Source organism: Oreochromis aureus, linkage group 2 (assembly GCF_013358895.1).
Source record: "Oreochromis aureus strain Israel breed Guangdong linkage group 2, ZZ_aureus, whole genome shotgun sequence".
NCBI classification, from domain to species: Eukaryota; Metazoa; Chordata; class Actinopteri; order Cichliformes; family Cichlidae; genus Oreochromis; species Oreochromis aureus.
In genome coordinates, this window is record NC_052943.1 from 35,010,891 (window position 1) to 35,031,091 (window position 20,201).

The 20,201-nt window shown below is 44.8% G+C and overlaps 1 protein-coding gene and 1 long non-coding RNA gene across 5 annotated transcripts; both read left to right on the forward strand.

Annotated features, from left to right (window-relative positions):
* Window positions 1-972: 972 nt before the first annotated feature.
* pcdh10b (protocadherin 10b) lies at window positions 973-15,095 on the forward strand. Of its 4 annotated transcripts, none has more exons than XM_031759776.2 (5): window positions 973-3,957; window positions 4,678-4,736; window positions 4,897-5,003; window positions 11,854-12,189; window positions 13,841-15,095. In XM_031759776.2, the coding sequence occupies exons 1-5, from the start codon at window positions 1,444-1,446 to the stop codon at window positions 13,858-13,860; spliced, it is 3,036 nt and encodes a 1,011-aa protein (XP_031615636.1). In that variant the 5' UTR covers window positions 973-1,443; the 3' UTR covers window positions 13,861-15,095. The 4 variants fall into 4 exon arrangements, 3 of the variants coding, with proteins under 3 accessions (XP_031615636.1, XP_031615638.1, XP_031615639.1); XM_031759778.2 differs by having other exon boundaries at window positions 11,854-12,011; XM_031759779.2 differs by having other exon boundaries at window positions 973-3,792.
* Window positions 15,096-16,464: 1,369 nt separating this feature from the next.
* LOC120441098 lies at window positions 16,465-18,783 on the forward strand. The gene is made up of 3 exons (XR_005613766.1): window positions 16,465-16,762; window positions 16,880-16,941; window positions 17,695-18,783. It is a non-coding gene; the product is annotated as an uncharacterized LOC120441098 (long non-coding RNA).
* Window positions 18,784-20,201: the final 1,418 nt, after the last annotated feature.

The following is a 20,201-nucleotide window of genomic DNA, read 5'->3' on the forward strand; positions in this document are numbered from 1 at the left end:
GATTTCTGCAAACGCACCAAACTGCTGTGAACTGAATAATTAAGTTGAGCTCGTCCTGCAATAACCAATCAGTGATATGGGTGTTTTACTAAAGTGTATGAATTAAGTGTATCACTAGAATTCAGCTGAGACGGCACAGAGACTTTATTGAGCGGGCACCAACCCCCGAAACTTCGCCGCCCTTTGACATATACAGAAGTTGTTTAGCAGATCGATTAGCCTGCTCACTACACTTATGTTTGAATGACAGTGCAGTCTGCGCGTTTTCTACTCTCACAGTAAAAGATAATTATACCACCTTCCACTTTTACCCTTTTACTGTCGCCACGCTCATTGGTCCACGCATAAAATCAGAGTATGCTTGTGATAATAACTATTTGTATTACCTTACACTGTAGTGCTGGCCGTGATTCAGACCCTGGTTTGCATTTACTCCGGCAGGGGTCGTATGCGCTCCGCGGATGTGCTACTCCCCCTGCCTCTCTGTTCCACTGCTGTGTGGTTGGAACAGAGATGTAACGTTTCTACCGTTGGCTGTAATTATATCGCACAGCCCAGAGAGGAGCACGTGAATGCTGAATACATGCATATCACAACATTTGCATGCATTAACCTGGCTCGCCCAGCGTGTCCTCAGGCTCTCACAGGCTCTGCCACCAAGTCAACAAGTGCTCCACTCTAATCACACCCTGGTTCATTAGTGGTGCACTTTATAACGGACGAGTTGGGAAGGGCATCATGCACTTGAGAAATAAATTCCTTCTCGCTCCTGTCCTTTTTTCTCTTTTGCCTTCAGGTAGGTATCCTTAAGAGAAATCAGTCCGCGGTCAGAGGGAGGTAGAGAGATATAGAGAAGCAGTGAGGGAGACGAAGGCCGAGCGGACGAGCAACCCCAGGAGCCAATCAGGAGAGAGCTTTCCGCGTGATTTACAGCTGCGGGGGCTGAGAGGGGAGGCGCGACTCAGGGAAAAAAGCAAACAGTTGAGTGAAGAGCATCAGTGGAGAGTGGAGTGGAGGCGGCTGCAGTGAGGAACAGGACGCCAAGAAGAAAGAGACAGCCAGAGTCTGCAGTAGATTTCATCGCTGAAGACAGTGTGCGTGTCGTATGTTTTTCCTGTGGATTATAATTTATGTTTCCAACTTTCAGCTGTCTGAGATTCTGCGCTTCACTGGAGTGTGCGCTGAGGCTTCACCTGGACGCATGTGCGAAAGTAACAGAGCCAATTTTTAAAAGTGAAAAATATCATGGAGTCCTTTGGATTCCTGTCAGAAATGAAATGCGCCTTCTTTTAATCCCACAGAGTTTCCCGGACCTCTTGTACATTTACAGAGACTTTACGCATTTTGGAGACTTTACGCATTTACTGTAATGGGTGATGTAAACTGACATTTTTTCACTAACATATATGATATTTTTACCCAAGTGCACTTGTTTTCCCGGCGATGATTGTGCTTTTGCTTGTCCTGTGCATCGCGGATGGAGTGCTCTGTCAGATACGCTACTCTGTCCCGGAGGAGGCGGACCATGGCACACTGGTGGGAAATATTGCTGAGGACCTGGGGCTGGACCTCACCAAGCTAGCCTCCCGGCGTTTCCAAGTGGTGCCCAGCTCTCGGACACCCTACCTGGAGGTGAACCTGGAGAACGGCGTCCTATTCGTTAACGAGAAAATCGACCGGGAGCAGATTTGCAAGCAGAGTGCGAGCTGTCAGCTAAACATGGAGGTGTTCTTGGAGAACCCATTAGAGCTATTCCGGGTTGAAATCGAAGTGGTGGACATTAACGACAACCCACCCAATTTCCCGGAGACCGATATCACGGTGGAGATCTCAGAGAGCGCCACTCCGGGCACCCGCTTCCCCTTGGAGAGCGCATTCGACCCGGACGTTGGCTCCAACGCTTTACGCACGTACGATATCACCACTAACAACTTCTTTTACCTGGACGTGCAGACCCAGACGGACGGAAACAAGTTCGCGGAGTTGGTGTTGGAGAAGCCGCTGGACCGGGAGCAACAGACGGCGCACAGGTACGTGCTAACCGCGGTGGACGGCGGTCAGCCTCCGCGGACTGGCACCGCGCTGCTGGTCGTCAAAGTGTTGGACTCTAACGATAACGTGCCCGTGTTTGAGCAGCCGGTGTACACGGTGAGCCTGTCGGAGAACGCGCCGCTGGGCACGCTCGTCATACAGCTGAACGCCACCGACCTGGACGAGGGACTGAATGGAGAAATCATTTATTCATTCAGCAACCACATCTCCAGCCGCGTCAAAGACCTGTTCTCTATAGATTCACGCACCGGGCGCATCGAGGTGCGCGGAGAGGTGGATTTCGAGGAGAGCAGCCTCTATCAAATCTTTGTTCAGGCCAAAGATCTGGGACCAAACGCCGTGCCCGCGCACTGTAAAGTGCTCGTCAAACTCAGCGACGTGAACGACAACGCACCGGAAATTACTTTCAGCACTGTCACGGAGTCAGTGAGCGAGAATGCGGCTCCCGAGACCGTGATCGCGCTGCTGAGCGTCACGGACCGGGACGCAGAGGAGAACGGACAGGTCCACGTGGAGATCCTCGGTGACGTCCCGTTTAAACTGAAATCTTCCTTTAAAAATTACTTCACTATAGTCACTGACGGGCCGCTGAACCGCGAGCAGGCGGACTCCTACTCCGTCACTGTGGTCGCGCGCGATAAAGGAACGCCGTCACTGGCCACCAGTAAGTCCATTCGGGTGCAGGTGTCAGACGAAAACGACAACGCGCCCACGTTCACACAGCCCGTATATGACGTGTACGTGACAGAAAACAACGTGCCAGGGGCGTACATACACGCGGTGACGGCCCTGGACCCGGACATTGGGCAGAATGCTGTCATCAGCTACTCCATATTAGAGTGTGACATCCAGGGCATGTCAGTCAAAACCTACGTGTCAATCAACGAGGAGACGGGCTATCTCTATGCTCTCAGATCGTTTGATTATGAGCAGCTGAAGGAGTTCACGTTCATGGTCAAGGCCAAAGACGCAGGGACCCCAGAGCTCTCCTCTAATGCCACTGTTAAAGTCATCATTGTGGACCAGAATGACAACGCCCCGCTAGTGCTGGCTCCCCTGGGAAAGAATGGCACAGCCAAGGAGCCCCTGCCTCGCTCTGCTGAGCCAGGATATCTGGTGACACGTGTCGTGGCCATGGATGCGGATGATGGAGAGAACGCTCGTCTGTCCTACAGCATCCAGAGGGGAAATGAGAATGGCATGTTCAGGATGGACTGGAGAACAGGTGAACTCAGGACTGCGAGGCGGGTATCGGTCAAGCGAGACCCCCATCAGCAGTACGACCTGTTGATTGAGGTGCGAGACCACGGCCAGCCGCCTCTGTCCTCTAGCGCCAGCGTGCTGGTGGTGCTGGTGGACAGTGTGGCTGAAGGCCGTGGCGGCGGGGAGAAAGGCGGTACCTCCAAGGCAAAGGACAGCACCCTGGACCTCACTCTCATCCTTATCATCGCCCTGGGCTCCGTCTCCTTCATCTTCCTCCTGGTTATGATTGTGCTGGCCGTGCGCTGTCAGAAGGACAAAAAGCTTAACATCTATACTTGCTTAACCAGTGACTGCTGTTTTGGCTGCAGCTCCTGCTGCTCACGGCAGGGCAGGGCCCGCAAGAAAAAGCTCAGCAAGTCGGATATCATGCTGGTGCAAAGTGCCGTTAACGTCAGCGGGGCTGGCACAGCTCAAGTCCCTGTGGAGGAATCTGGGAGCTTTGGCTCCCACCACCAAAACCAGAACTATTGCTACCAGGTATGTCTCACTCCAGAGTCTGCCAAAACTGACCTCATGTTCCTAAAGCCATGTAGTCCTTCTAGGAGCACAGACACCGATCACAACCCGTGTGGGGCCATAGTGACAGGGTACACAGACCAGCAGCCTGACATCATATCAAACGGCAGCATTTTATCAAATGAGGTAAGAGCCCCTCTCCTGCCTGCGGTTTAAACTCCATTTCCATCTGAGGTCCTCCGCATGTCTAAACCCGATTCATGTCCCCTGCTTAGACGTCTGATAAGAATGAAATATATACCAGAGACGTTCAGGAGCCATTTCATACCCAAAATTTCACTTCACTGGCATGCTAGATCTTCAGATGGGTGTTACTGAGTGTCGATACATCAACTGTAACACGATGTAATAGAAAATGAAAGCAGATATAGAAAAGAGAAACTTTGAGTTTTGCAATCCTTAAAAAGCAACGACTGCATGTTTATGATGTGCTTCCATGGCTGATAAATTAGAGAAGGTGTATAAAGACAATGTATGTTGGCAAAGAGGCTGCTGGTGGGTGTGGGAGTATTCATGGGTGTATATGTGTGCGTGAAGCCCAGTCACCCAGGGTTAAATATATACTGTTCAAAATGCTGCATCTCTGGGCTGTCGCAGCCTACATTACTGCGCTACTTCACCTTGCACCTTGGCAACCTGTCTGCACAGCTTCCCCTCCCTGTGGGAAAGCTGGAGAAGGTCTCCACTCCTCGGTGGAGATGAATGACATGTGTAATAGTTACGTCAGCTCAAAGCTGTGCGGGTTGTGTCGTCTCTGGCTCGATGGATGTAATGTTCTTTTGTTTTTCTGCTGCTTTTTTCTCTCTGCATAAGGAGACGCACTAAAAACTGCCCCTTCTCTTTCAGACCAAACACCAGCGAGCTGAACTCAGCTACTTGGTCGACAGGCCGAGACGTGTCAACAGGTAAATATGGAAAAAGCCCTTCTACCTGCTCTGTCACTTAGCTGGTCTGCTTCTAGCTCATTTCCTGATATCTCCCATTACTGTGATGCTGACATGGATTAAGAAAAACAAAGCAAGGTCGGCTTTCATGGGCTTTATTTTAATGTTCTCTTCATTTCAGTTCAGCCTTCCAGGAGGCCGACCTGGTCAGCTCCAAAGACAGTGGCCACGGAGACAGCGAGCAGGGAGACAGCGACCACGATGCTACCAATCGAGGCCATTCGTCTGGTAGGTGCTGGCTTTGTATAAACTCTTTGTCTTCTCTCTGTGCCCCTCTGGCATCTATAGATCTGAGGAGGATCTGCTGATTAGCATTGTGGGTCCAGGAGCTGCCCGTCTCTCTACTGTTGAAATCTGGCAGCACATTGTGCAGGGCTGGAAAAATTAAAGCTTATTTCTAAAGGTCATCATCATCCACAGCCAGAGTCGGTGTCTGAGGTATTTTAGCTGTTGTGTTGTGCCTGCGTGGGATTATTGCTTAAACTCTTGTACCAGAATCAAACCTTTTCCTGTGAGCCACATCCAAGTGCTCGCTCCTAAAGCCAACACATAATATTTGTTACTGTGACGTTTGCCGTGTGGTGATTGAATGTCTTGAGTGAGGCTTCCACTGCTGTTTGTAAATATGCGGCGGCGTTAATGAGGAGCCTGCTCCCTGTGAGCGCGGTCACTCGGTGCTGGAGACCACTTGACGAGATGTGATGGGCTTGTTAATGAGGCTGGGCTCGCACCGGAGTGCTGGGAAGCCGACCAAATAGGTTGTGGCTGTAGCAAACAAACCGTGCATTTCATTCGTTCATTAGATTAATTAATGCACTTATTCATGCTGTTACTCTCTAACTGCACGGCCCCCCTGCTTGTTTTTTCCTTCCTCGCTATACCCTTCCATGCACGGGCTGTTTTTCTCCTTTAATTCTTCCCTGCCTTACAAGAGGACCCTGCTGATTTATAAAAGCTAGGTTTAGCTCTTTATTTGTTGCCGACCCACTGTGGATGAGGTCTGCCATCATGTCTGGTCAGCCACAGCAGGCGCCCCCATCGTGCCAAATGGAATTTGCCTGCCACTTCCAGTGTCACCCCAGTAGGCCCGGTTGGTTTACATGGAGCTGAGTAACAGAGGCACGCAGAGCCAGACCCCGTCTCTGCCAACACGGCCTGACTTTACACAGATACTCTGCTGCACCTTTTATATTTTTCCTTCTAATCTGCTTTATATGCATGGAGCTGTACTACTTTGACTTTATTAGCATGTCCACACTCTCTTATGCGTTCTTCTGACGGGAGATGTTTTTACATTTCACGACTGTTTGAAGAAACAGACAAACAGGAATAAATAAAGACTTCCCGAGCTCAGATTGCATGATTATATAAACCGTGCTGCGTGTTCAGAGTTGGTGAGTTAGTGGAGATTAACACAATTTGTTGTTGATTTAAATAAGAGCTGAACTGGCAGGGCTGGACCAGCACACGGTGACCCGGGGCCTCTGTTTCTCCAACTTGCTTTGCTTAGAACTTAATTCATGCTAATTTATGTTCATGTAGGCTCCACATGTGTGCAGATTATCAGCTGAAACAATGAAGCATCTCTGTGAATTAACTCTGGCAGATCACGCTTAGCTTAAACTGTTGTTGCATTGTATATTTGATTTGCTGTTTGTTAGACCATGTCAGCATCACATGTTAGCCTATCCATACAGTCTCTACTCTGATTGGCCCAGCACATCCAGCTGTGAAACAGCGGCTCATACCCTTTGCATACCCTTGGTGCAGCAGATAGCATGAGTTACTTTGTTGCAAAGTTATCAGTTTAATGCCTTTACCCAGATTATTTGCTGTGCATTTAGTCGTTGTTTGATTAGGATAATTGATAGCATGGCTTAGAGCGCCATCATCCTGCGAGCGAATCTAGTTTGTCAGTAGTGAGGCTGCATCAGTGTTTAATAAATCCACGTGTTAGCTTTTCTCTTGGCTCTCACAGACTTCATGAATGCATCACCTTTTCCTCTTTGATCCTTCCTTTGTTTCTGTGCAGTCAGAGTTATAGGACACGATTGATTTCATTTACCTTATAAAATACTATATTTTGACCTGCTGGAGGCAGGCCTAGTGTTCATCATTATTCTCATATCCTTTTTTTTAAAGCGTAGCCGTTGTTGTATTTTTTGTTGACACAGTGATTTGTGTTCTTCTTCCTGTGGTTAGCTGCTTTGTCGTGCCAACATTTTCTGCTGCTTCAGGCACTCAGCTCTGTTGTTCTCTGATCAAAGGCCGCTCCGTTTTTCCTCATCAAGGATGTACTTAAAGAGACCAGAAGTCACCTGTGATGAACACATGAACTGGCTGAAAGAGCCATTTAACTCCATGGATTTTGTAGCATTGGAGTCAAACTGGTTACATTTGGATCAAGTGTGGAGGAAAAACAAGTTGCTGCTCAGATCAGAGCCGATATTACGAGTGCAGCGTGACAGTCACGTGAATATACACTGCATGAGTGTGTGTGTGTGTGTGTAACAGTGACTGTGATACGGTCCAATCAGAAATGCAGACTCTGTTTAACATTCAACGAGCTTCTTTGACTGCTGTCATGTTTATTATCACTGCTGCTGTTTTACATACAGTCAAAATCGGTCTGTTAAGCTATTATAGGATGAAATGAATGAGTTCTTAATTGTGTAATTATCCCCTTTATAACACGCCAAGAATAATGAGTCACATTTGAACAGAAATAGCTGATTCTGTCTGACCAGCAGCCAAAAAAGCCCAAAGACATTCAGTCCTCAGTGTCTGACAGTGGTGAAAGATCCTTTAATGAAACAAGAGGATGAATAACTTTGTGCAAAATTTAGCATAAGAAAAAAAAAAGGGGGGGGCTTTAAGTGGTGGAAATGGATTGAAAGTGAAAACGCTTAAAGTCTTTGTTGGTTATTGGAGAGTCTTTACCTCCCAGTGCTGGAGGCAGAGAAAGAACAGTGAATTTAATTTTTACTCTCAGACACACTGATGACATACTACAAAGATGGCTGCCGTGGCATTCAGAGGCATTTTCACACTTCTGTAGATTTGTATTCACACATTTATACAATCCTCATTTTGTATTTCATTTGCATGTTTTGTGCATTTATGTTGGACTTTAAATCTTCTGCCTGCCAAACATGGAGCCGAGCCGAGAAGAAGCTCGAGTATTAAATAATCACTGAATTACAACACATGTGAAATACATATGAAGTCATAGTGGAATTTATTTTAAATAAGAATACATCACATGTCTGCTGGGTAAGTCTGATAACAGACATTATCTCTAAATATGTGAGTTAATGATTTCATCATTCATCTGTAATTCATCCATGAACATTATCTGGATTTGCTTTTTATTAGGGCCCGATGCAATACCACTGTTTAATTATTGTTACTATTATCATTATTATTGTTATTGTTATTGTTATTATTGCGGCAAATGAATTGGCTTTTCGAGGGCCTAAAGATGCTCAAAAACTCTTAAAATTTTGCACACGCGTCAGGTCTGGTGAAAATTTTTTATATTTTCATGTCTCCAGACGTGGGCGGGGCAAAATGGCTCAGTAGCGCCACCGAGAAGAATGAAAAATCTAGGCCCGGGCTGGCTATGATGTACATGTATGAAATTTTGCGCACATATCTAACATCAAGAGGCACACAAAAAAGTCCATTATGGCCATGTCCAGGCCTCGTACTCATGCAAACTCCTCCTATGGAAATGTGAAAAAGCGACTCTTTAGTAATCCATAAACATTATTTTGGTGTAATTATAAAAACTATAAAACAGGTGAGAGACGAGCAGAGGCAGTTTATTTTCTTAGAGCTGAGTGTGCTCTCTGCACTAAAACCATTTGGTTACCTTTGTGTTGTTATTGCTGCCCCCCTCCCATCACAGCACCCACCAGCAGGGAGACGAGGTGTTTCTGAGATCCACCAGTATCTGACCAGCAATGAAACCTTTGTCATAAAATGATAACAACACAATTATAATTTGTTAGCAGCTCATTATGACACAGTACACACATGTTAAAAATATTTATAAAATAGTTGTTTTTTATTTCACAAACTGAAAACATGATAACATGGATAAAAAGTTTAACATTACAAATGTTAATATACATATTTAATATTTAAATTTCATGACAGCATGTTTCAATTCAATTCAATTTTATTTATATAGCGCCAAATCACAACAAAAGTCGCCTCAAGGCGCTTTATATTGTAAGGTAGACCCTACAATAATAAATACAGAGAAAAACCCAACAATCATATGACCCCCCTATGAGCAAGCACTTTGGCGACAGTGGGAAGGAAAAACTCCCTTTTAACAGGAAGAAACCTCCGGCAATGAATGTTTGTGATTCACTGTGTAAACTGACTGTGAAGAAACCAGTAAACGATGTTTGGAAGGATAAAGTTCACTGACCTTAGTACCATTACTAGTATTAATATATTAGTATTATTAGTTTAAGAAAGCAGAACAAACGTGGGTTTGTTGTGAGGTTTGAATTCTCCGAGGTGAGACGGCTGAGCAGGAGCTCGTTTGCTGTGATGAGTCCATCAGCCTGTGGATTTAGAGTATCAGACCCTGTGGGACCACTCGTCCAGGCCGGGGTCCCCGGGCTCCACATTTCCAGTCCTGCTTCGTGTACAAAGTACATTTTATCAATACGGCCAATGTCACACACTCGGAGCAGATTGAGTCTAGGCGCTTATCCAATTTTCAATCCCTCCTCCACCCCCGCCGCATTCCCGTCTCCCCCCTGCCGAGATGAATTTCTCCTTAGGCCTGCGGTTCACGTTATCACCGTGGTAACAGCTCGCTGATCAGTAATTCATTTTTCAGACCTCTGCATACCAATTACCAAATGAAGGTTATTATCGGGACTTTGCGTTTGCCCTGTGCGAGCGGCGTTCAGAATGCTAAGATGAGACGAGGTGTGGGAAGTAACGAGGGTCAGCTCGCTTCAAGAGTGCGCTCCCCTCCCTCCCCCGTCTCCTCGCTGCTCCTGCTTGTGTGTGTCTTAGTGTGAGACATGTTGACATAGTTCTTCTTAATCCTGTGTTGAAGTGGAGGCCAGACACTCTGACAATTTTCTGCGAGCATGATTTATGAAGCTTCTTTCAGCTGCAGAGCACAGGGGGAGTGGAGAGATAAGAGTATCACCTGCAACCTTTATTCATATTTTAAGCACAACCCTGTGTGTGTGTGTGTGTGTGTGTGTCTGTTTATAACTGCCTCATTCGATAGGGGAACGTGTAATTTTGATAGGATGTGGTGATGTGGCTGAATCCCCCTCGCCGAGTCCAAACGCCACATTTCCTGTTCCTATTTTGAGGTTTAACACAGCATCCATTTTGTAATATAAGCAGAGCTCTGTGTCTTCTTTCCACTCTGTGTGTTTTTGCTGCTCACAGTGGAACGCTGTCTGCGTGAGCAGGTGCACTGATATAGTGTGTCAGCACCGCTTTGCCTCGTGGCTGCGGCTCCATCAAAGTGTAAGAGGCCATACTAAAGCCTCATGCGGTGGTATATTTATGGCACGTTGCTTAATATTTAATAGGAAACCCTCTCGTTAGGAGACTGGGCACTTTTCCAAGTTGCTAGTGACAGCAAGCCAAATTAATCCTCTTGTAACAAAGCAAATTCCCCCTTTGCTGACCGTTAAGGACACAGAACAAAATGCACACACTCTGCTTACTGGGATGACAGCAGTCTTAGCCTAATCAGTCTGTATTCAGAGGGATTAGCAGCAGATAGCCTGAGCTGGACATTTTAGCCCCAAAGAGAGTCAAACACGCACACGAGGATTTAGGCTTCGAAAACATGCGTCCGCAAGATCTCGACCCAACTGCAAAAACATATGGAGCAGCAAACACACAATTTGGCTTAAGGCTTACAGTCGGCCTGCATATCTGCGCTGAGCAGCGAATGCTCTGTGACAGTTCAGCCAGTAACAAACTCATCAATAATCAGAAATACTCCACACGAAGCATCGTCTCTGCAGACAGCTTTTCATATATGATAAACTGCAAAGTATGCGCTTCATTTGATTTGACTGGTACCTGTGAACTCTTCAGTGCTTTTGTCCCATGTTTAAGCACTTTTAACCCAACATTCACTACAATGATGCATCAACATGCAGACAATAGCAGCAAACACCACCTGCTGAGCCATCCTGCCTGTTTGTACTGCAAACACATGATGGGTTCCTAAAAACTGCTGATCCACTTTGAATGGATGTAGACGCCTGTTAAGTAAATATGACAGAATGTGCTAATAATGATAAAGACGGTGACTGACTGTCCATTATATGTTACATATGTTCACATTCCTTTCTTTTGTCATTTGTGCTGTGCTTAAGCCGCTTAAGACAAATTGCCGATTCCTAATTTTAGGTGCAACCTCGGGTTAAACATCTGCTGCTAATCAGTTTGACTCGATTAGTGTTACAAACGTTGAAAAACTGAGCTTTTTTGAACTGAATCACCCTGAAATCGTCCACTCAGTGTACCGATACAGTGACACGTGACGGTTGTTCTTCTGATGTCAGAGTAGAAATGAAAAATTTGTGGAAAAAACAGACTTCTCCCAAACAGAATAGATTTGACGCAGCATTACAAACCTCAGCATGTTGCAGTAACTCTGGTCTCATGTAATATCGTCCTGTACTGTGTCACCATGTCTGAACACAGCTGTAGAACATCAGCGTGCAGCTGTCGCTCTCAAAGCGTTACGGCTAAACTCCGCTGATAAGCTGTTTGTTTCTTTTCCAAATGCTGATGAAATCTTTATTAAGCGAGCAGCATCCATACCTGTTAGTGCTGCATGTATTTGTACTGAAACAGCAGCAGAGCCACATTGTTGATGGCTGCCTGTGTGTCAGGTTTCTTTCAGTCTATTGTGCAGCAGCTTTGATCTCAGTGCTGGGAAACAGAAAGGAATCAAAGAGCAGCTTCATAATTGCAAACTCTGAACATGTCAGATCTGGTTTCCAGCTTGTGCGTGTACCGTTTTGCTCGTTAAACCTTTAATTTCTCCTCCCCGCCCCCTCCCCTACAGGCGCTGATCTTTTCTCCAACTGCACAGACGAGTGTAAGGCTTTGGGCCATTCTGATCGCTGCTGGATGCCGAGCTTCGTGCCCTCTGACGGGCGCCAGGGTCCGGACTACAGGAGCAACCTCCATGTGCCCGGCATGGACTCGGTCCCCGACACAGAGGTATTTGAAAGCCCAGAGCAAACGGCCGATAGATCATTCTCCACCTTTGGCAAAGAGACGCCTCTCAGTTACCAACACCTCCACCAGCACCTCAGCCACCACCACGGCTCCTTAGAGAGGAAAGAGTTGGAAGCATTTCTGCCTAGCTCCAGAGCACCTTATAACCCGGCTTATTTAAGTGAGTATTGTGTTTTGCTCTGGCTGAAGCGCCTGCCCGGCTCTGATCTGCTGATCAAATTAGCAGAAAAAGAAACGATTGGAAATTGAATTTTCTTCCTGGATTGGCTCGTGGAAGCTAGCGTGAAATTCATTTTAGATTTGACCGCTGTTCTCTCAGCCCTCTGTCAGAGTGTTTAACTAACTCTTCCCTCTTTCTCAAGCATCTCCATTATCTCTGTCTGTGACCTCTTATCCGTACACACACACACATGTGGTCTGTGGGCCCTTTCAAATAATAGATGCCAAAAGCAATTATGATCTATAAGGTTGCTTTGATGTGGGTGGAGACGTTAGCGTTATGGAAAGCGAGACACCGGCCCTCTCACGAACAGCTGACAAACCACTGTTTTTAACCAGAGAAGAAGAAGAAGGACAGACGTGGAGCTGAACGTCTCATTCGTATTCGGCAGTCGTCAGCTCGTTGATCAAAAACCGTTTCACATAATTAAAGAGAAAATAAAGCAGGAAAAGGCCCATTTTTCTAAACTCCTATTCAGAGGCCACAAACAGATCCGTCCTCAATCACTGAAATTTGGTGATAATGCTTAATTATAATTTTGTCAAGCGGCGCCTGAAGAGGCGCCTCTCTCATCATCCAGCACAGCTAGCTGGAATTATCAGAGACCTGCTGCTTTCCTCGTGCCATCATTTAAAACCACAGCACGCTGTGGGAGCAGCAGGAAAAATGCCTTTTCCCTGTAATTAATATTTTATTCATTGGCTGTGCTTTGTCTGCTTTTCCTCGTTCTGCATCAAAAGTTGTTCGATGTGAAGCAACCCACTGCTCACATTAGAGCGCTGTAGTCTCTGTGAAAGGCCGCATGCAGTGTTTGCACACAGGATGGGGTTAGAGTGCAGTACAGCACCAGGACCATCCATACAAATACATGAATAGATACTTTATGTTCGTTTAGCTTGTATTTATAATAATGATGACACAGTTTATATTAATATCACACAGCTCATCAGTAGTTGTGATTATAGACAGCGAGTTACAGCAGCAGTGTGAGGCGGTGTGTGAAAATATAAAGCAGTAATATGAAGGTAGCGGTGCGAAGTTTCCTTTCAGCGTTTTTTTTCTGCTGTAATTTGAAATGATTTGAACAAAGAAATATGTCCACTGTAAGCTGCACAGCGATTAGCTGCTCTGTCCTTACTGTTGGTTCAACACTGAGACACACGGGAAGTTGTTCGAAGTTGTTTTGTTCTGTGTGTTTGTTTGGGGGGTGGGGGTGGAGTGGGTGGGGGTGGGGGGTGAGAGCTCTGTAATCTCATTAAGTCAGCCAGTGATACACAAAGACTCTTTTGTCCCGGGAGGTGCAGGCCTGGGCCGAGCCCGGGCAGAGTGAGGGTGTGGTGTTGGGGGGGGGGGGCATGGAGGAGAGGTTCGGACTCTCCTTTTGTTGGTGTCCTAAATAAACCGGCAGGATCCACTCTTCCTCCCAGTGCCAACATTCCCAAACATCCCCCCCCCACACACACACACACGTTACTATCAGCCATTCAGCTGACACTCCTGTGATTCTGTGTGAGGCCATGTCACTGCTGCTCTGCACACACACAGCGTTTTACACACAACTAACTGGCTTCTGTGTTTTCTGTGCTTGCAGCGAGGAAAAGGCTTTGCTAGCTCCTTTCGCGTGGACATACCAGAGACTGCGTGAGTTTGCACAATTTCATCATGACGACCAAGGGTGTAAAGTTTTCAGCCCATCTTGTCCTCCACTGCCCTCATCTTTCCTCGCTCAGCAAAAACAAAAAAAGAAGAAAATTTTACACGACTGCAAACAAAACGAAGAAGAAAGAAAAACGAAGGAACAAAACGCTCGGAGCACTGCCGGGTTTGACAGAGACGGTCGGGAGGCTGTGGGGGAGGAACACAGGTAGATGAATAGCCTTACTGGAGATGGCCGTTGTCTCAGCAGGACTGAGAAGCTCACAGAGGACGAACGATGGCGACCCCCGTCACTGATCCCTTCATCTTTTTCCACTCTATGTGTGCCTGTTTACAGCACTGATGTATACATCTGTGAGGATAATGAAGCCAGATGAAGACTGCAGATGAACTACGAAAGGCAAACCAACTGAGAGCCACCCAGAAAAACCACCACTCAGCCCTTTAGGCGTCAGAGAGAGACGCCAAGTTGTACAGGAGAATCTTTGTGCATTTCAGATGCAATACCACTGTTTTAGATTTTTCTATTCTTTTTGTGTGGTCAGGTCAAACTTTGTAAGAAAAGACTGTGGGCAGATTTTCAGTTTTTTTAATTTATTTTTTTATTTATCCGTTTGGTTTTGGTTCAACAACCACACGGCGGCTCAGACCGAGTTCGGCCCACGTTGTTCTGATGCGTCAAGTAGTTTCTGTCACGTGTGAGAAGTATTTATTGTACTCTTTTAAAAGTTTGACGCTGAATATAAACCTCTCTATATAAATCTATCTATATCTTCTTGTTCTGAAGGTGTGCTGCTTGTCGGCTGGTTTCTGATTCAGAGCTTTGATCTGTTTGCTGCCCCTGAACAAGGTCGCCGGTGTTTTCCCAGCCGGAGACGTAAAAAGAGACAGAACAGCCTTAGCAGATGTAAAACTCGACTTCTTATTGTTTGACATCATTTCATTATTTTTTCCACTTCAAGGTATTAATAAAGAGCATATCTATAAGTAAAATGGAGGTAATAATTTAGACTGAATCCATGGTAATTCTGTGTCATTGTAACCAAAACTTTTAAGGGTCCATTTGTAAAGGAGCGCGACAAAAACACCATCAAATGCAAAGAGTGATGTAAACGGTGCAATCCAGTTTCTCTCTTACACACTGCAGACACACACACACTAATATGCCGACAATAAATGACAAAAATGGTAAAAACAACAAGCTGGTCTTGTCTGCGTTTGTTTTCGTGTGTCCGTGTTGTGAATGTGAATCTGCTCATTCCATTCATCACAAATTTGATGCCTAATTAAAATACAGTGTCAGTTAAGGCAGACCTGCCAAAGGTAAATAAGGGAAATAAAGCTGCGTTTATTCAAATGACCTGAAATTAATTAAAGTGCATTTGGCCTCGGGCCAAACGATTCCGCTTCAGGAGGCTCTCTGCGACCAGGAAGCAAATTCTAAATACAAAGGAACATTATTATAATCATATACAGCGGTCCCGCGCTATAACTGCGCTGTTTCACGGATTTTTCTTTTTGGTGCAATTTTGCATGTTTTATTTTTCAGCGCAGTGTGTTCTGCGTCCTGATTGGCTGTAGACCATCTGGTGCCGTGTCTCCTGTACAGTACAGAATGTGTTCAGCTTGTCAAATTTACATAATTCTTCAATCGCTAGCAGTGTGAGTCTGAAGTGCTGAACTGTATGTTTGTAAGTTTCCTCCAACAAACAACAAAGTCGACGAAACATTTTGCACCGTCAAAGGTTCCTGCGGTAGCTCCTAACAGGCAGAGGAAGATGCGAAGATGCGGTAGAAGTGGTAGAAGTTACCGTATTTTTCAGACCATAACGTGCACCGCATTATGAGGCGCATAAAGTGGAAAAAACAAAACATTTACGTCAAACGTTACTCAGCTCATTCTTCTTGCTTCCTCCACTTCCGTACCATTGATTCATTAATGTTGAATTCTCTGGCAGCGGCTCTATTCTCATGTTCTGGACCTGAAAACAGGGTTTGAGCTTTGGTTTCTATAATACTGGACTTATTTTTCTACGAAGGTTTGAACTTTGTGTTTAAACAAGAGAGAAAAGTGTGAAAATGTTCATGTCTGTCTGAGAAAAGTATAAAGTGTGTAGTGAGGGGTTTTACAGCCTTAAAACATCTATAATAAGAGAACAAAGAAATATAATAATCCTTCGCAGATTTCACCTATCGCGGGTCATTTTTAGAACGCAACTCCCGCGATAAACAAGGGGCCGCTTTATCATAATTAAAATGATAAGTATGTGCGTGTTTTATGTCAGTTTGCATTTAAATGTTCCAACAGCTTATATTTAAATTATCATTGAGATAATTTTCAACCTGGAGAGAGTGAATTGTTTTTGTTTTTCTGCATAGTTGTTACAAATTTTAATATGAGATAAACTGAATGAATGCAAAATGCAGCAGCCAAACCCACCTGGCATAATAAGGTATATATGTGTGTGTGTGTGTTTAGCCTTCTGTAAAGAACATGCTACCTCTCATTAACTCTTTAATTATCAATAATGAAATGAATGTGTACAGCTGTGAGGCAGACTGACGAATGAGTTTGGGATCAGACTGAAGCTGTGACTGTTTGGGAGATGATGTCACGGTGCCCTGCAGAAGGTGGCAGTTTATCACAGACCTGTCGTTTGGCTACACGGTGAAGCTTTTTTAAAAAGTTTGTAATTCACTTCAAAGCTTCAAGCTGGAGGTTTAAGAGCCGGCTCAGGTAAAACACGATATTCTCACCATCAGAGTGTTTGGACCGAGCTGAGTGACCAAAGTTTTCCAGCTCTAATCTAAGCATAAACCAGCACTCAGGATTACTTTACCAAACACACAATAACAGGTGAATGCGAGCTCGGTACAGTATTTTTGGTTTTTGAAAGGAAAAACATCCGCTTTATCGTCCTTCGCTGTCACGTCCGCTCATTTTTAATCCACTTGTTTCTTTTCTGCTCTGCAGATTTAGAGATCTCACTGTATGTTTTCATCAGTCTGAAGGAGATGTTGAAGCTGTAATCCAAGGTAGATTATAGTATTTACAGATGGTGATGAACCAATAACAAGGTAGATGTCAGACTAAGTAATCTGCAGACTTAATCTTCCAGCACAAACTGAATATTCATTGATTCGTTCTTCTGCCATCAAAAAAAGAAGCTTTTTTGTTGCAAACTATAAATATTCCAAGCAAACAGGGATAAATACGACAGAAACGTCTCACTTTGTAGGCTTCAGAATGAAAAGTGAAAAATAGGAGGACAAATAGCGAGTTGGCTGAGTGTGAAGCACTGACCCCGGCCTTTTGTTGCTGTGTAATGAGGGCAGAGCTATCAGCGCAGCGCCATTTAGATTGAGGACAATAGTTGAAGGAAGAGCAAGTTCAGTATAATCATATCTATTTTCTTGTTAAATGGAAGCTATTATTTTTGACCTCCACTCGACGCTAATCTCTGTCACAAACCAAAAAGTTTTAATTTCCATGTGCGTTTGTGCACACTCGGCTCCAAATGAGAAAAACCATTAGAGTATAATGAAAGATAAATTAAGAACAAAAAGGAAAGGCTTACAATTCCCCAAACAAATGGGAGGATTCGAGGAGAGGCAGACGGTAAAATAAAGACGCCGTCGTCTCTCCTTCTATTTCCGGTTAGCTGGCCGGGTGGGTGGGGGTGAGGAGGTAATTGCATAGCAAGTTTCAAAGTCACTGGCTTCACAAAGGCAAAGCGGATTAGAAGCCAACACTGAACTTTTTTGTGTCAGAGCTCTCCTCTATTGCAGATGCTGCCGGACATCAGAAGAAGAAGACGAGTCGTCACAGTGAGTCGGTGCTTGAATTCCCTGCTGAGGAGCACGGGTGGAAATAGAAGCACAGGCGGGTGGATGGTCTGTGTGAAGGTTGATTAGAGGCTCTTCAGATGTGGATGAATGAATGATAGACTTTGGAAAAATCACACAATAAGAGATTTTGGCAGCTAAAGAGCTTTGCTCCTACTTTAGTCTACGAAGGCTCCACGCCCTTGGATATTAAGCAACCAATCAGGTGACTTCAAGTGCATTCGCCTCATAGCTCCTCATAGCCTTCATCACGTTACTGTTACCAAGGGGTTCTCTTTACATGAGTTGATTATTACAGAGTGTCAGCCTTATGCTGGCTGGAGCAGCTCTACTGGCAGCTCCTAACATCAGCTCGCGGGTTCAGGCTTGGTTGTGTTTAGGTGTGGCTGCTGTGTGTGTGGCTTCACTCAACTCGACCTGCCAGCAGTGTTTGTGACTTTTGGAGCATTTCTTTGTTCTTTGGTCCTTTTACCCAATACAAGAGGGGCTCAAAGGCACTAGAGATGCCCACCGTTTGGTTAGCATGAATAAATCAAGGATGCTATTTCTTCATGATTTCACCAATAACAATAACACAGTTTGATCTCAGTCCAGCACTTATCACTAACACTAGCACGCTGTTATAAACAGGCATCAACTGACAGAAGTTCTTCATTTGGAGTCCTCTTATTGATACTAATGTTAGTGATTATTATATTTAAGGACTCATTATCATTCTCCTGCTGTCAAATGCAAAAACTAGCTGGGAATGAAAGTCATGGAACAAGCCAATCATAATAGCTGCAGAGTGCACTGACATGGTCACAGATCCAGGAGGGTTACAAAGTTGGTCACAGAGGAGCCTAAAATAGAAACATACTGGAAGAAAAAAGGAGATTTTATTGCAGATTTATAACCTGATCAAAAGAAAGTGTTTTGGTTTGGACGGACATGTGTTTGTAAAACTATCCACACACTGAATGAAATGTTTCTTTTACCTCAGTATGTGGGAGAAGAGTCTAATTATGTCACTTTACTGTCACTCCATATATTGCAGACATAAACTAATTAAATTAAAAAAAACAAACAAATCAGCTTTACAAGTTTTTTTTAATTGCAATGAAAAATCTTAGAAATAAATCAAGGATTTTCTGTTTTTTGTTTTCTTGTAAATATTTTGCATTTTTTCTATCAGTGGAGGATTTTTTTGTTCTTAACTAAAAGCCTCACGTATTCTGTCATCGTTGACGTGGTCATAAAACAGGTTCTTTTAATCCACTTCATCACTTGCTTTGTAAAGACTGGGATCACTTTGGTTCCATCATGAGAATAAAGTTAAATTGCAATTATAAATAAATTATATGACGTATAGTATAAGAAGTTAATTTAGCTCGGCTCTTTTAGAAGATGGCCACTTTGAAACTTGGGAGAGGATCACGGCCACAAAATCTTTTTTTGACTTTTTTCTCAGGAGCCTAATTGTGAATTTTTCAGAATTATGAATTTTTTCTCAGAATTCAGGAAAAAAGTCAGAATTCTGAGATTAAAGGTAGAATTTGTGATTCTTTTGTAGAAAATGCAGTTTTGTTCCCAGGTTTCTGGTATTATTGCCTCCTTATACGACTTAATTAAATTAGCAGCAAGTTTTTTTTCTAACTGAAAAATAAAGCGCCTCGAGGTGAGCGTCCGTGTCGGCAGACCACTCCAGCTTGTGATCCAGTTGAACTCCCAGATACTTGTAGGATGTGACTGTTTCCACATCAGTCCCACCAATGCAGACAGGAGAGGGTGGGGACCTGTTCCTGCCAGTCCACCACCAGCTCCTTTGTTTTGGCCACATTCAGCTGCAGGTGGTTCACCTCACACCACCTCATGAAGCGATCAGTCCGTCCTCTGTACTCCTCTTCCCATCTCCACACTTCCAATAACGGCCGTGTCATCAGAGGATTTCTGGAGGAGACAAGTTTCTGTGATGTGCTTGAAGTCGTCCGTATATGCAGAGGGTCCTGTGACTTACTCACCAGGGGTCGGAGGTGTTCCAGGATAAGTGCTTGGAGAGAAAATCATCTGGACCTATTTCACTTAGAAGTTGATTTTGTGCTCTCCATAGAATCAACTCTGCTCTGTGTCCCCTAACCAAGGATTCAAGGCGCAAACTGGGAACACGTCTGCTTTGTCTGCATCTTGGGTTGAAAGGGAGATGGTTCCTAAAATCTGCTAGTTTTCTTGATTCTGATTGTGACCCACACCTGTTTTCACACCTTGGCTCGTGTGATTAGGTAGAGGATCATTAGGGGGTCCAGTGTCCCTCTTGGGGGGACACTTCCATAGGGCTTAAATCTGGGACTCACCACCAGTTGCTCTTAGAACTGAAGAAGTTTCTTGGATGAAACAGCTTCAAGGAAACTTAAAGAAGTCCAGACGCTTTTCTTTCCAAGCTCCTTAGACTATGATGACCTGGATGACTGAGA

Bases quoted from the DNA above. Each gene is read 5' to 3' on its own strand.
- pcdh10b (XM_031759776.2), top strand. From the start codon at position 1,444: ATGATTGTGCTTTTGCTTGTCCTGTGCATCGCGGATGGAGTGCTCTGT. The intron at 4,737-4,896 runs GTAAATATGGAA...TCTTCATTTCAG, and splicing joins AGGCCGAGACGTGTCAACAG to TTCAGCCTTCCAGGAGGCCG. The intron at 5,004-11,853 runs GTAGGTGCTGGC...CCTCCCCTACAG, and splicing joins CAATCGAGGCCATTCGTCTG to GCGCTGATCTTTTCTCCAAC.